This window comes from Antechinus flavipes, chromosome 6, assembly GCF_016432865.1.
Source record: "Antechinus flavipes isolate AdamAnt ecotype Samford, QLD, Australia chromosome 6, AdamAnt_v2, whole genome shotgun sequence".
Taxonomy (NCBI): domain Eukaryota; kingdom Metazoa; phylum Chordata; class Mammalia; order Dasyuromorphia; family Dasyuridae; genus Antechinus; species Antechinus flavipes.
Genome location: NC_067403.1, coordinates 49699868 through 49715190, shown reverse-complemented (window position 1 = coordinate 49715190; position 15323 = coordinate 49699868). Strand labels below are relative to the sequence as shown.

The 15323-nt window shown below is 31.1% G+C and overlaps 1 protein-coding gene and 1 pseudogene across 4 annotated transcripts in view; both read left to right on the top strand.

Moving 5' to 3' along the window:
* Window positions 1–15323, top strand: part of EPHA5 (EPH receptor A5) — a 472740-nt gene that overhangs the window by 364392 nt on the left and 93025 nt on the right. For all 4 annotated transcript variants that reach the window (XM_051965920.1, XM_051965918.1, XM_051965919.1 and 1 more), the window contains exon 7: window positions 3205–3364. In XM_051965920.1, coding sequence (XP_051821880.1) covers window positions 3205–3364 — 160 coding nt within the window. The remainder of the gene's footprint in view (window positions 1–3204; window positions 3365–15323) is intronic.
* Window positions 6322–6471, top strand: LOC127542175 (uncharacterized; annotated as a pseudogene).

The window sequence follows — 15323 nt, the reverse complement described above, 5'->3', positions numbered from 1 at the left end:
ACATTTGCTGGGACAAATCTGGCCTTCTACCTGCCAGCACAAAATGAAATGCGAAGAAAGCAGTCAAAATTGGTTTCTACCTACCGAGACTTAAACTTCTTCATCATGTTTGGCAGTGAGTATTGTGAAAACAAGTTCCCTAGAAGCTCAATGAGCAAGCTCTTTCATCTTCCTTGACAACTAGAAAACAAGGAAGCCAGCTTGAATCATTTACCAAAGGTCATATAGTCAGAACAGAGATTGTAACACAATAATTTTCTGTCTTCTCAGATTGGACTTAAGAACCATAATTATCCCTCTATTCATTTTTTTTAAATTAGGCATTTTTTAAAAGTAGCCAGCTATAGTAATTTTCTATATTGATAACTTCTAGTGTTGTAAAGGAGCTCAAATGTCATCTAAACTTATTATAAAGGTGAGGAGCTAGAGAGCCAGAGACTTTGCTGAAGATTGTTGGCACTAAATGGCTCAGCCAGGATTCAAACTCAGTTCTATGATCTCATTGATTCAACTTCAAATCAATCAGTAAAGTAAAGAGCATATGGCAGATTCATTTGAAAGGGAAAAAAAAACTTATCTCAGAATTTTTTTTTAGCATATTAGATACATACACTTCAGGTGTGAATCAATGGAAGAACTGTTTTGATGTTATTGAATGAGGGAAAAAATCAAAATAAATATAAAAGTTTCAAATTTAAACCTATTTTAAGTTTTTTTTTTGTTGTTTTTAATTAGAATTACATTTTTACATACCTGGTCCATTTAGAGAATAGAATTTTAACAAAATAAAATAAAGGGCAAAATCATTGGATTGAGTAGTAGTCAGAAGAAAAAAAAATCTGATGCCATTGCTGTGATATTAGCTGTATAAATATAGGAAACTCCTTATGTGAATTATGGCTTCATCATTAATAATGAGAAAAACAAGGTTGCCAGCATTACCTACATGAATTATGAATATATATATATATATATATATATATATATATATATATATATATCTTTGAATTCCTGATAATAATCATTAAATTTCAAGACTGCAGGACCAAATCTACTATACTACAAACTCATTATGTGTATCTTCAATGAATGTCTTACAATAACTGATTCTCCATAAGAAATTGGAATCTGCAAATTATGATATTCTTCTTCATAATGTCCTTATATTTAGTAGAAAGATATTCACATGTTCTTTCCATTAGCTCTTTATAAAAATCCATTACACATTTCTATCTTTAAAAATTATTTCCCTGAAATATTTTTGAAAATTAAGATTTACAGTAGATAATCAAATTGTTAGAGAAGTCAGCTGCTTGGGGAAAAAAAAAACAGAATCAAGCTTAATTGATTCTCACCCTAACATTAACCATTAACTAGACTTAAATGGGTTTTTAAAACATTATTCAGGAACATTCAATAAAACACTTAGAATCCAACATGAGCTTCAGAATATATTTTAAGAGGAAAAAGTTAATAATGTAGATTGTGATCATTTGTGAAAAGGCAATTTTTGCAGTTCCTCATACCAAGAAATCAACTAGGTAGATCAACGGGTAGAAATTTGGGTCATGAGTCAGAACAACCTGAGTTCAAATCTGGCCTCAAATACTCATTAACTGATTAACTCATTTATTCTAGCTAAATTACTTAACCCTATTTTTGTTTACCTTAATGCAAGGGATAAGAATTGGCCAACTATTCCAGGCATCTTTGCAAAGAAAACACCATACAGCTCATAAAAGTCAGACATGACCAACTGAGCAATTTAACAGTAAGAAAATATGTAGAAGATTGTTCTGAAAAAATTTTGAAATCTTTGATCAGAAGAAATCCTTGCCTTAATGGAACTTGTTTTTTTTTGTTTGTTTTTGTTTTTTTGCAGTCTATAATACAAAATATGTTAAGATTTGAATGTATTATATCATTTTCATTTTTGTGTCCCCAGCATATATAACACAATGCTACGATCTTAGTAAGAATTTAATGAACATTTGGTGAATTCAGTTAAGGTTGGACTGATTGACTCATAGTCAACATGCATGACTGGCAAGTTTTTAAATAGAGTAAAAATAAAGATCAGTGATTTAATGATCATTCTCTTCATTTACCATTCATTTTCCAACGTAGTTTCCTTTCATCTCTGCTTTTCCCACATAATGGAAACACTGCAGAGGATATAAAAGAGACAGTGGTTTGAACAGTGTTTGTCATTCTTTGAAAATCACTAAAATGAACTAAGAATTTCTCCCCCAAAGGACTAGATGATATTTCTGCTAGACTCCACCTATGTCTAACCCCAACTTTATTGCAACTTTAATCTATCACTAGAAGCACGATCAAAAATACATGAAACACAATGATTTAGTAAGTATTGTCAACTCTTTTGGAAAAATTCATTATTTATAATATAATCTATCCTTTTTCAAAATGACTACAGAAGAGTTACAAAATTATCTTTGCAAACATAGTAGATAGATATTATACTTTACTCCATAATCTTTGTGGTCACTGTATTTCCCATGTCTGTCCCTTTGTACAGGTTGGTTCCAATTCCTGGAATGCAATTTCTTTTCTAATCTATCTCCTGGAATCATTCTTTTTTTTTCCCAAAAATTCTGGTCAAGTTATATTTTCTATATCCTCAGTGTTTCCCACTTCAAGCAGTAAGTTGGTATAAAGAAAGAAATAGCACTGGTTCAATACAACTTTAGATTCTTACTATGATCTTGAGCACTTAACTTTTTTCTATTTCTTTCCACAATCTGAAAATGAGGATGATAATAGTATTTATCTCATAAAATTGTTATGACTATTGAATGAGAGAATATTAATAAAGAGCTAATAATCGATATTTAATTAATTTGTGTATCCTTCCTTCTTAGTACCCCATATACATTTTGCATACACTTTAACGTGTATATTTTATTTCTCCTCTATGTATCTTGAGATAAAAGAGAGTCCCTTTTTGCTTTTGGATGCTGAGCACTTAGCAGATAAGTCTGGTTTAATTGAAAGAGAATACTTTTACATCCTGCATAAACAATGTATTTAGGTTTATTGATTTTTCTTAAAAATTAGTCCTATCTTAAATGAGACTCCAAACATCAATTTCTTAATTGTACTTTACTAATTACTGATCTGATATATCCTGTTTTCTCTAATGCTCACCTTTATTTTTGTTTGTTGATGTATGTGCGGTCCAAGGATCAAGAGACCAGCTACACAATTATCAAATCTAAAGAGACAGCAATTACCGCAGATGGTCTGAAACCAGCTTCAGTATATGTCTTCCAAATCAGAGCGCGCACAGCAGCGGGCTATGGTGTCTTCAGTCGAAGATTTGAGTTTGAAACCATCCCAGTGTGTAAGTCATTTTAATTACTGTCAGCTCATGTCTCTGCAACAGTTACCAGAAAAGAGTCAGTGGATCAATATCATTGCAGGGAACTCTGTCAGTCTTATTCTTATTCGCTCTCTCTGAGGCATGATCCCTTTAGTTAAGAAACATTAGTCACACCATTACTCTACATTGGCGGGTTAACACATCTGTCCCTATTTCCTCATCTCATTTAGTCTAGTGGGAGATGAAACATCAGGAAATCCTTAAGCTTTGGAAATGTGTAGACTTTGGTTTTAAAGAACTTCTATTTATTCCTGCCACACTTTTATTGAATTGTTGCCACTTATTTGTTACTGGTTGTTTTACTGTATCCTTCATCCACTCCAACCCTACCCTAGAAGTCTTTATGAGAGAATTCCTTGTAGAGACTTATTGTGTGTCAGGGTAGGAGGGAAAATTATTCTCTTAGGAACCACTCTGATTTAAAATAAATCTCTAATACCATCAGTCTTTTCACAACAGAGCCCAGAGCAGTAATTTTTTGAAAATTTTGCTGCAATATTTCTTTTATTCAATAGCATTAAAAACACATTTTTTCTTAAAATGTTTATCAAAAACAAATAATTCAGGAAGAAGAGATAAGAAAAATCACAATAACTGAACTTTAAAGATGGAAGAGTCTCCAATGTTTATATTCTTGCTTAAATTCATATGAATGCAACTATATCCATATTTAAAATTATATACAAATGTAGCTGTATTTACAATTTGTGAGATATGTATATATATATGTATATGAATATATTATATGTACATATATAATGCATGTGTGTACACATATATACATATTATATGTGTGTTTATTTTGAATGTTTTTGTAGCATATCATATGGCATTCAAGAATGTGAAATCTGGTAGGGACCCAAAAGGTCCTTTTTTCCATTCCCTTTACTTTTTACAGAGGAAAAAAAGATACAGAAAGCTGTATATCCTCCATTTAAAACAAGTGAAAAAGAGTTGTTTCATGGTAAAAATAATCATATTTTTCAAGGTGATTACATATATGTATATACATGCATATATAGAAATAAATTTAGTTTGAAATTACAAAAAAGGTTCTTTCACTATTAAAATATTTTTATATTTAATTTTATAGGTTAACAAGCTATAATTTTATAGATTGAAAATCACTGTCAAATATGTCTAACTTAGTTCTTCATATTAGTACCCTTGCCACAAGGGCTTCTGATGCATGTATTCCCCAGTATACATACTATTAAATGATGAAAATATTGGTTGGTGGATGGACAAGTTTAAGTGTTATAGAGAAATGAATTATTTTTATCTATTACTATGATATTTCATTAGATGATTTTACTTGGAACTAAATCAATTGACGCTCAACTGTTAATGTTTAGAAAGGATTTGTGATCTTTAATAAAACAAAACCTATGATAACTCTCTAGGGGCCCATAGGAGCTATAAGTAGCTATTCTCTCTTTTGGAAATGCATCTTTTCAAACTTCAATACTGTTAACTTATTCTTTTTGACTGTACATGAAAAAGTAAGCCATATTGTCAGAATTTGAGAAATAATTATTCACTGAAATCAAAGGGAGAACTAAGGGTTATTTTCTCAGGTTCCTTGTAGAAATCTGTTTGCAATCCTTCTAAATACATGTAGAATACTAAAGGCAGTGAAGCTGTGCAGTCAATAGAACACTAGATTTGGAATCAGGAAATGTTATCTTCATGAGTTTAAATCATACTCAGACACTTACTGGCTCTGTGACAGTGGGCAAACCCTGTTTGCCTCAGTTTCCTCTTGTGTCAAATAAGCTGGAGAAGAAAATGGCAAGTTATTCTATTATCGCTGATAAAGTAACTCCACTTGGAGTTGTGAAGAATCACATGGCTACAATGAAACAACAACAAAAGCAACAGAACATTTAAAAAAAACCACACATCTAAATAGGCCTAATAATTATAAAAGTTATTGTATCTTCAACAGTTTCATGGTCTTTGGTAGCAGTTGGGAAAGAATTTCATCTTTGATCTTCATAATTAAGCTCCAAACAGAGAGAAAAATGTAAAGAAAAATGTGAGGTCATTACCATTAGCAATCAAATCAAGGTAGCAATTACTTTAATACTTAAGCTCATTAGAATAAAAAAAAAATAACCTTCTCCATATATAAAATTGGGAATGCTTTTGGTCAGGTGAATTTCAAACTCTGGAATTTAAAAACAGATTTATGGAAATAAAATATTGTATTTTATAAAATTCACTCTTTTTACAGGATAGTTTAAACTACCTGCCTTTTCTCCTATTTCCTTTTATATTATGCAATTATACTCCTTAACATTTATCACAACTCACTAAAATGATCATTCATTATGCTAATAGAGTTTTATTCTTGGGCAGAAAAGGAACCAGTTTATAGCTAGTTTTTGTCACTAACACCGGATGTAGAAAAATCAAATCACTTTTGAAGTTAATAACTTAATGAAAAGAAGGCATGTTTTACACCAAGAGGCAGAATGTTGAATGTATGGAAGGTTGGTCTCAGAACCAGCAAAACTTAACTCAAGTTCTACCTTTAAAACATATGCTAATGTAGAATTTCTGGGCAAGTTACATAATATGTCTATGTTCTAGAAATCTCCCTAAGACTAACAGAAAGTGATAGCCTACATTGGTAGAAAGAATTTCTTACATAGAAGATTACTTTATCAAGGAAATTACCAGTCCAATCCCTAGACTTAAGGTTTGGATTCTTCCCCCGCCCTTTTTTTTCTAAGTAGGAAATAATATTTTGATAAGGATTGCCTGATATTTCATAAATATCCAAAGAATATATAAATATGGGTGAATGAACTCTTTGAATGCATATGTGTATCAATTATGTTCTGACCTAGGAAAATTTGGGCAAAACATTTCAATATTAAAGTCTTCAGTTACTTCTGTAAAATTATAAAGACATGCTTACCTGGCAGGGATGATTCCATGATAACAAAACTGGTTTCTCCAGGCCAAGACTTATCCATTGAACTCTGGATGGGCTGACCTCTGAGAGTTCCCCCAAATGCAAAACTCAATAGCATAATTTGTGGTAGTGGTATTTGTGCTCCCCCTATAAAAAACATATATCATACTTGATGAATTCCAAAATTTGCAAGTATAAGCTCTAAATCCTGCTTTCTTATACATTTGTGATCTTTACTTATCATATATTTCATCATCTTAACTTTTTTTTCTTCCTTCTTATTTTTTTTTCTTCTTTTATACTTCTGGGAAGTAAAACTGTCATACTTCCCAGCCTGAAGATAATTCTCTTTGTAGAGAAAAAAAGAATAAAAATTAAGAGGGGGACCTCTTTTTTATCATCCAATGTCATGTTATCTTCCATCCCCCAACTCCCCATATTCTTTTCCTGTTTTTTTTGTTTACTTACTTGTTTTCTAATCAGTTCTGCTAAAATCATACTATACCAAACTAATCTTTTATAAACTATATCATGCACTGGTAATTTATATTTCAATGCTCAAACTTTCCTTATTGGTCAGGATAAATCCAGGTTAGGAGTGCCCTTTTTCTGTTCTTCCATCTTCTAATAAACAATGTGATTAAGACAAGTTAAGATTTTATTATTTGCTTTGCTTTAACATAATAACATTTTGGCAATTAATCATATGCATCCTTACAATTCTCTTGCATTGTATTGGATGTGACTTATTTATTATTTTTCTTTTGTTTGAAATGACATTTTTGGTACTTTTAAAATGTGGAAAGAATTTTTTCTATAGGCCACCAAAAATTTAACTTAGTGATTTGTACTTTGTACATAAATATACTCTTAATTGATTGTTTCATACTATCATAATTTGATGAAAAATATTCCTTAGTACTACATATATATTTAAATCTCCTAAAGTCAGATTATATGGCTCAAAGATACATAAATCTATTTTTAAAATATATTTTCCCATCTGAAGATTTTAATATAAATAATAGGTTAGGAAATTATGTGGAAGTATGTGAGAAGTTGGGATAGTAATGCCATAAAAGTGTAATGATTCAAATGTTAATGTAAGAAGCATTTTCTATTTAATGTGTTTTATTATAGTAGTCATTATCATTTATAAGTAGAAATAAAATTACTTCATATAAGAAAGTAATTCCAATTTATCAGAATTTTATTCATTACAGAAAACTTTCTCATTTCATTCATTCAATCTTCAACAAAGATTGTATTCTCCTTAAGGGAAAGAATTATTCACATTGATCTTTGTGAATCCCTCAGTGCCCAATATAGTTCCTTACACAGGGGCAGATGCTTAAATATTTAATGAATGGATGGATGGATAGATTGAAGATCCAGTATTTTCCATTCTTCTGTGTTAACTCAAACATCTAAGGAGTAGGGTGGGGCAAGATGGCAAAATAAAGAATAAATCAGCTGAATTCTTCCAACTTTCTCCTCCAAAAACTTTAAAATAATAGATAATAGAATTCTGGAGGGGCAGAGATAACAAATGTCAGAAAGAGAATTTTTTCAGCCCAAGATAACTTGGGCACTTAGAAAGAAACATCTGTAATATGGGAAAGGAGTTTGGGCCAGATCTGATGCCATTACTTGTTTTCTGCCTCAACAATTAAAAAACCTTTTTTTGTTCTAAAAGTCTACATGAGTTTGGGCTTTGTATCAGAAGAAGTATTCTGGACATTCTTCCGACAAGATAATTTATTTTTATTCATCTTCATTTGTCTATTACCCTTGCTTGAGACTAAGTGTTGATGATAGAAGCATTAGCAACATTAGGAACATTTAAACCAAAGATGAGAAGAGGGCTTTACAATTGTCCTCAGATGTTAGTAATAGATACAGAAAAGTGTTAATAATAGATATAGAGCTAGATGCTGTTTAGCAACTTCATTGTCTTTATCTATATCTAATTCATAATTCAAGGACATGTTCAGCCACAAGAATATCTAAGAAATTACACTATTTCTTGCTCCAAATGATCAAGGGGCCTCAAAGATAGTATCACTTCTGGTCCCAATGGAAATGGTACAGTATCAGTTGCAATCCTAAAGAATCAGATCCCCTTCCTGAATATGTATCTGAGTGCAGACCAATGGAGAAAAGACCGTTGGTTAGAACAAATGTGTCTGAAGTCCAAAAATTAGCTCTGAAAAAGAGCATTGTGAAAAAAAAAAAAAAAGACTGAAGTAAAACACTCCTAACCCCAAATCATGAACACAAACCAACTTTAACATAAAGTTTAAAGTAAAGAAATATGGAGGGGATGGAGGTGGGGAATAAGCAAAATCTTGAATATAAAAGGCTACTATGGTGAGAGGGAAGATCAAGACACAGACTAAAAAAATATAATAAAGTCACTATAAGCAAAGTTTCAAATAAAATTTTTGAATCAGACACAGACCCAAAAATAATCACTAGAAGAACTAAAAACATGATTTTTTTTAAATCAAATAAGAAAGATACAGGAAAAATTAAAGACATGGAAGCAAAGGGAGAATTTTTTAAAAGACTATTATCTTGGTAAAAGAGGAACAAAAAAGTATTTTAAAAAACAACACTTTAAAAACATAATTGGAAAAATAAAAATACAAAAATACAAAAACTCAATGATGAAAATAATTCTTCCAAAACTAAAATTGAGCAAGTGGAAGCTCATGACACCAAGATACATCAAAACACAATAAAACAGGTAAAGGAAGAAAAAGGATAAGAAATGACTTACTGGAAAACAACTGACTTGGAAAAGAATTTCAAGATAGACAATTGAAGAATTAATGGATTATCTAAATGACATCAAAGAAAGAAATAGACATCATATTTCATGAAATTATCAAGAAAAAATCTTCCAACATAATAAAAGCAAAAGTTAAATTATTTTTTTTTTAAAAGCTACCAATCATTATCTGAAAGACATACCAAAATGAAATCTCCCAGAGATATTACATCCAAAATTTAGAGGCCAAATAATAATTACTTTTAGAATCAAAAGACAAATCATTTGATACCAAAGGTCCACATCAGAATTACACAAGATTTAGAAACTATCCCATTAAAGAAGCAGTGGGCTTAGAATATATGATAATCTAGAAGACAAATGAATTGGGATTACTACCAAGAATAAATACCCTTAAAAACTGAATATAATTGTTCTGTGGGGAGGAAATGTACATTTAGTGAACACTTTTAAGAATTCCTGATGAAAAGACTAGAGCAGAATAGAAAATTTTATTTTCAAATAGAAGAATCAAAAAAGGCAGGTAAATCAGAAAGACAAATCACAAATGTCTCAGTAAGTTTAAATTGTGTATCTTTCTATATGGAAAGGTGCTTATGTCTATCTTCTAAGAAATTTATTGTGGAAGTTAGAGGAATCCTATACAGAAAGAGAGTGTGGAAATGGGCCAATTAAGTTAGGATGATATAAAAAATAATAGGTGAGAAAGAATGATAGTAGAGAAAGGGAGAAAAATGTTGGAAATTATTTTACTTAAAAGAGACACAAAAGGAATAGTTATTATAGTAGAGAGGAAAATGTTGTAGGGGCAAGCAATATTTGAGCCTAATACACATACAAATTGGTTCAAAAAGGGAACAATATATATTCATGCTCAATTGTTGATAGAAATTTTTATTACCTAATTGAAAAATAGGAGGGGAAGGAGATCATACATTATGATGAGGTGAGATTTATAACAAGAATACAAGACAGGTTTGATATTTGGAAAGCTATCAGCACAATTGACCTTATCAATAACAATAATGATTAAATGATGTCATTATATCAATGATGCAGAAAAATTCATTGATAAAAAATAATGGCCCTTTGGAATCAATGGAATCATTCTTAAAATGACAAGTAATATCTGTCTAAAATGAGAATAAATTTGAAATCTTCCTAATAACACAATGAATGAAGTAATCATGTCCATCATTACAATTATTATGAAATATTGTATTAGAAATGGTAGTTATAGCAATAACACCATAAAAATGTAAGTTCAAGGAATTAAAATAGGAAATGTAGAAAGAATGGTGATGCTATAACGTTACACTTAAAGAACTCTAGAGAATGAATTAAAAAAGACAAAAACAAATTGCTAAGACAATTAACAAATTTAATAAGTCATATATACCACATAAATTATTTGCATTTCAATTTTCTACCAACAAAACACAGAGAGAGAGAGAGAGAGAGAGAGAGAGAGAGAGAGAGAGAGAGAGAGAAAGAGAAAGGGGGAGAGAGAGAGAGAGAGAGAGAGAGAGAGAGAGAGAGAGAGAGAGAGAGATTTGAAATAACAGCAAATAATATTAACTATTTGGGAAACTCCATGTTAAGATAAAGCTAGGCATGAATACAGTTACAAAACATTTTTAATAAAAATGTAACAGACCTAAATAATTGGAGAAATATTAATTATTCATGATAGACTGAGATAATTTCATACAAAATGATAATTCTACCTAAATGTATGTATTCAGTACCAAATCAATCAAACTGCCCAAGAATTATTTTATAAATGTAGAAAAAAATAGCAAAATTCATTTGGAAGAAATAGTTAAAGTTTTAAAAATTTCAAAGGAATAGATAGAAAAAATGGGTCAAGGATACGAACAGGTGATTTTTAGGAGAAGAAATCATAACTATCAAAAGTCAAATAAATTACTCTTTAAAATACTGATATAAGAAATGCAAATTAAGATAACTCTGAGATACTACTTCACATCTATCAAGCTGGCTAAAATGACAGAAAAGGAAATTAAAACTGCTGGAGGGAGTGTGACAAAGCTGGGACTTTAAGGCACTGTTTTTGGAGTTGTAAAGCAGTGTAATTTTTCTGCAGAACATTTTGGAACTGAGCCTAAAGGACTATAAAACAGCACATACCCTTTGACCCAGCAATATTACCACAGAATCTGCATCAAAAAATATTCAGAGGAAAAAGAACTTATTTGTAATTAAATAGATAGATGTTGGAATACATGGGAGAGCTGTTGGAATACACAGGAGCCACCTGACAGTGGCTTCTGGAGATCCAATACAGAATGGATCTCCTCTTGTGAGAGGATGATACAAGGAGACTGAGAGGCAGTTGCTGTTCTCTGACTGAGAGGCCATTGCATTGTCTGATCTCTCTCCTCTTCCCTCTGTCTCCTATTTATCTCATTCTAGTCCACAATACCTGTATCGGTAAAGGCTGCCTTGCAACTCCTTCAGATGTTATGATCCACAACTGGCTCTTGGAGAATTGACTTGTCTCCTAACAGTTCCTCATTTTTTTTTTTTTTTTTGCTGTTATTTCCCCCCACAGCATGGTCTGCACATTGAGGAATGCAAGTAGCACTGTCACTTCTGGATGGTTGTAACCAGTGTTGATCTTGTGAGATATCATGGAGGCAAAATTTCAAACAGAGAAGAGAACTGTAGTCAGAACAGGCATTTAAGTTCCTCATTGGTCTCCTGACTCGGCCCTTTGATGTGTTGGCCCATTTCATTAGCCCGACTGAAAAGGTTTTTCTGGGGCTCTTCTTCCTTAACTCTGGAAGGATCCTTCTCATGAACAGCTCTGGTTCTTCTTGTAATTCTTGCCCCACATGGGGCACCAATATATAATGTCTGGGCTACCTCTCTGAAGGGCCTCAGGATCAGTCAGAGTCAGGATCAGTGAAAGTCCTTGGTCTTTATGAGGAGAAGTGAAGGAGGCAGACAAGCTGCCATGTAGATTGCCAAAGATGAATCCTGGACTCTAGAGTCTGGAGCCTGAAGTCTCTCTCCTGCTCCTCATGTGGCAGACCAACTCTGACCTCTCTCCTTCAGCCCTCTAATCTTTGCCTACGATTACCTCACCACCACACATTCAGACAGCACCAATCATGAGGAGAGTCATCACATCACCATCTCATCTTAATATATGTATATAGAACCATTTTCTCACATTGAGTAGGTAATTAGCCTTAAGTGCTCTGCTATCTCAGATTCAAGTACAACTTTTCAGAGTTTCAAACCTCTACAGATAGATACTATCCATAAATGAATGTAGATATTTGTATACATACATACCTATTTATTTATTTAATTGGGGAGAGGAGTTGGTTGAACAAGTTGTGGTATATGTGTGATCAATATTATTTTCCTGTAAGAAATGAAGAGCAGATAGGAAGATTTATAGGAACCTACAAAAAGTGAAGTGAGCAGAATGAAGAGAATAATGTACACAATAAAAGTCACATTGCAAGGTTGATCATAAAAGACTTAACTACTCTAATCAAGACAATTCCAAAGGATCTATGATTTTTAAAAAAATGTTACCTACCTCCAGAGAGAGAACTGACAAACCCTGAATACAAATTGAAATATACTTCTTTCAATTTTCTTCCTTTTTATTGTTTTACTTTGCTTATGTTTTCTTTTATAAGCTGGCTGATATGGAAATTTGTTTGGCATGACTTCACATATATGATTCATAACAACTTTCTTGTACCTTTTCAAGGAAGGGAGAAGAACTAAAAGGAGACACAGGATCTGGTACAGAACTTTAAAAAAAAGATTTTTAAAAATATTTTACATGGAACAAGAACATATTGAAATGAGTGAATGAATGTTTAGATGCCTAGAAGTTGGTGGCATATTAGGGAAATAAAATGATGATAATAGAAAGAGAAGAAGCAGGAAGAGGTAGTGGAATTCTTGAGAAATTGTTAAATCTTGAGATATCATTTTCTACCTGCCAGACTGACTAAAACAATTGAAAGTGAAAGTAATACATGTTGGAGACATGGAAAAAATGAGATCCTAATTCATGGTTGCTTGAATTGTGAAATGATCCAAACATTTTGGAGAGCAATCCAGAATAATGTTCAAATAATTATTAAATGACCTACAGTCTTTGAGACAGCAATATCATCACTTGATCTACTTCCGAAAATTAGAAAAAAAAAGGAAAAGAATCTGTATGTTCTAGAATATTTATGATAACTCTTTATGTTATTGGTTTGTTATATGTTATTGGTTTCAGTGATTTGCACAGAGTAAGGGTTTGAATAACTTTATTCTGGTATTGGGGAGGGAAAAAACAGAGGTGGTAGGTGATCTATACTGGCAACTAGATAGATAGATAGATAGATAGATAGATAGATAGATAGATAGATAGATAGATATAGATATATGTATATATATACATAAGTCTAATCATTCTGGGTGTTGTCAATGTGTGAAGTGTTGAATGAAACATTCAGAGATGTGAAAAAAAATATCGTAAAGTTTCAATAACTGATCTTTAGGATTTAGAACTTAGTTTGGACATGACAACAACAACAACAATAACTCATGTTTGTTTATTATTTTAGGGTTTCAAATTATTTTACACATGTTATTTAACAAAACAAAGCAAATTAAACCCAAACAGGTAAAGCAGATAAATAATAATTCAAAGCAAACTATGTTGATTACCAACATAAATAATAGAAAATACAAATATGACAGGGGGCAAAAATAGAGGAGATTAATTTGAGTCTCAGAAGTACAATTTACTCATGGTTTCAAAGACATTATTTACATTCACAAAGATTTAGGAAATGGCAGTATTCATCATAGAAAATAATTTTTTGAATTTCAAATCTTTTCAAGAAGATAAATTAGTAAAATTGATATATTTTCATTATTGTTACTCAACTCCAATATTCTACATTAGATATTGGGGCACATATATGAAAGATAGTACTGTGAATAGTCAAGAAATTAATGTTCAAAAAATGCAGCCCCACTTTCATTTGGTAGATTGTAATCTTTTGGTGAAGATTTGACAAGACAAGGACAAAAGTTATCTAATAAATCCTGCTTTCACAAGTTTCTTAACATAATTGATGATATTATTGATGATGCTAGGGACACACAATAGAACAAAAGGGGCAAGATCATACTAACATCTTTCCTACAAGAATGAGCACACAAATAAATCAGTATTGTTGTATGGAAAAAAACCAAAATATCCTTTGAGAATGAAGTGATATTAAATGTCTATAACAATGGTACAAACAAAATGAAATTTGAAATTTGAAAAATATTTTTAAACATACTGCTGTTCTAATTAGATGTTTATTCTCCATATGAACCTTTGGTGGTATATAGGAAAAATAGATTTACACAAATTATTCAGTTTTCATTCAAAAGCATTCATTATAAAATAATATTTTTATTTATGTTTTAGAAAACTAAATCAGACTTTCACAAAAATTTGAATTTTTTCCCTTCTATTCTGAGATTTAATTTGACTATATCATGTGCTGTGATTTATACTGTAATACCTTGGAAGAATTGCTTTGTAGTTAGAGTGGTTTTCCTAAAAAATAAAAATAAAAATAAAATAAAAAAATAGTGCTGAAATTGAATGAATTGACAGCATAGATCACCTAACACCTCTGTTTTTTTCTTCCCCAATACCAGAATTGAGTTATTTAAAACTTTACTCTGTGCAAATCACTGAAACCAATAGCATGTAACAAAATATTTTAGAAATAGTATGTTATTTAAATACCTACATCCCTAGCATTTACCACTTCATATTCCACATAAAGGATGCTTTTTTAAAAATATAATGAATGAATGACACCTTAACTAAATAACTATTCATAAAACTTAAATTTATACAATGTGCTATTTTAAAGAACAAATTCTTAGTAATATATTATTCCTTTTAATATTTATAAGCAAAAATAAAGCTACTTGTTTTTCTTTCTATTTTGAATGCATTTTCTATAAAAAATTACTATTTGAAATGTTCTCTAAGATTATTGCATATATCAAAAAATTGTTCACAGCTATCTTAGAATATAGTATGGGGACCAGATGTTTAGCAAGTAAGTTAATTGTTCAGATAAAATGGAATGCATAGTATATTTTAGTGCAATTTACCTGGTGTTTAATTCTTTACTGTGTGTGAG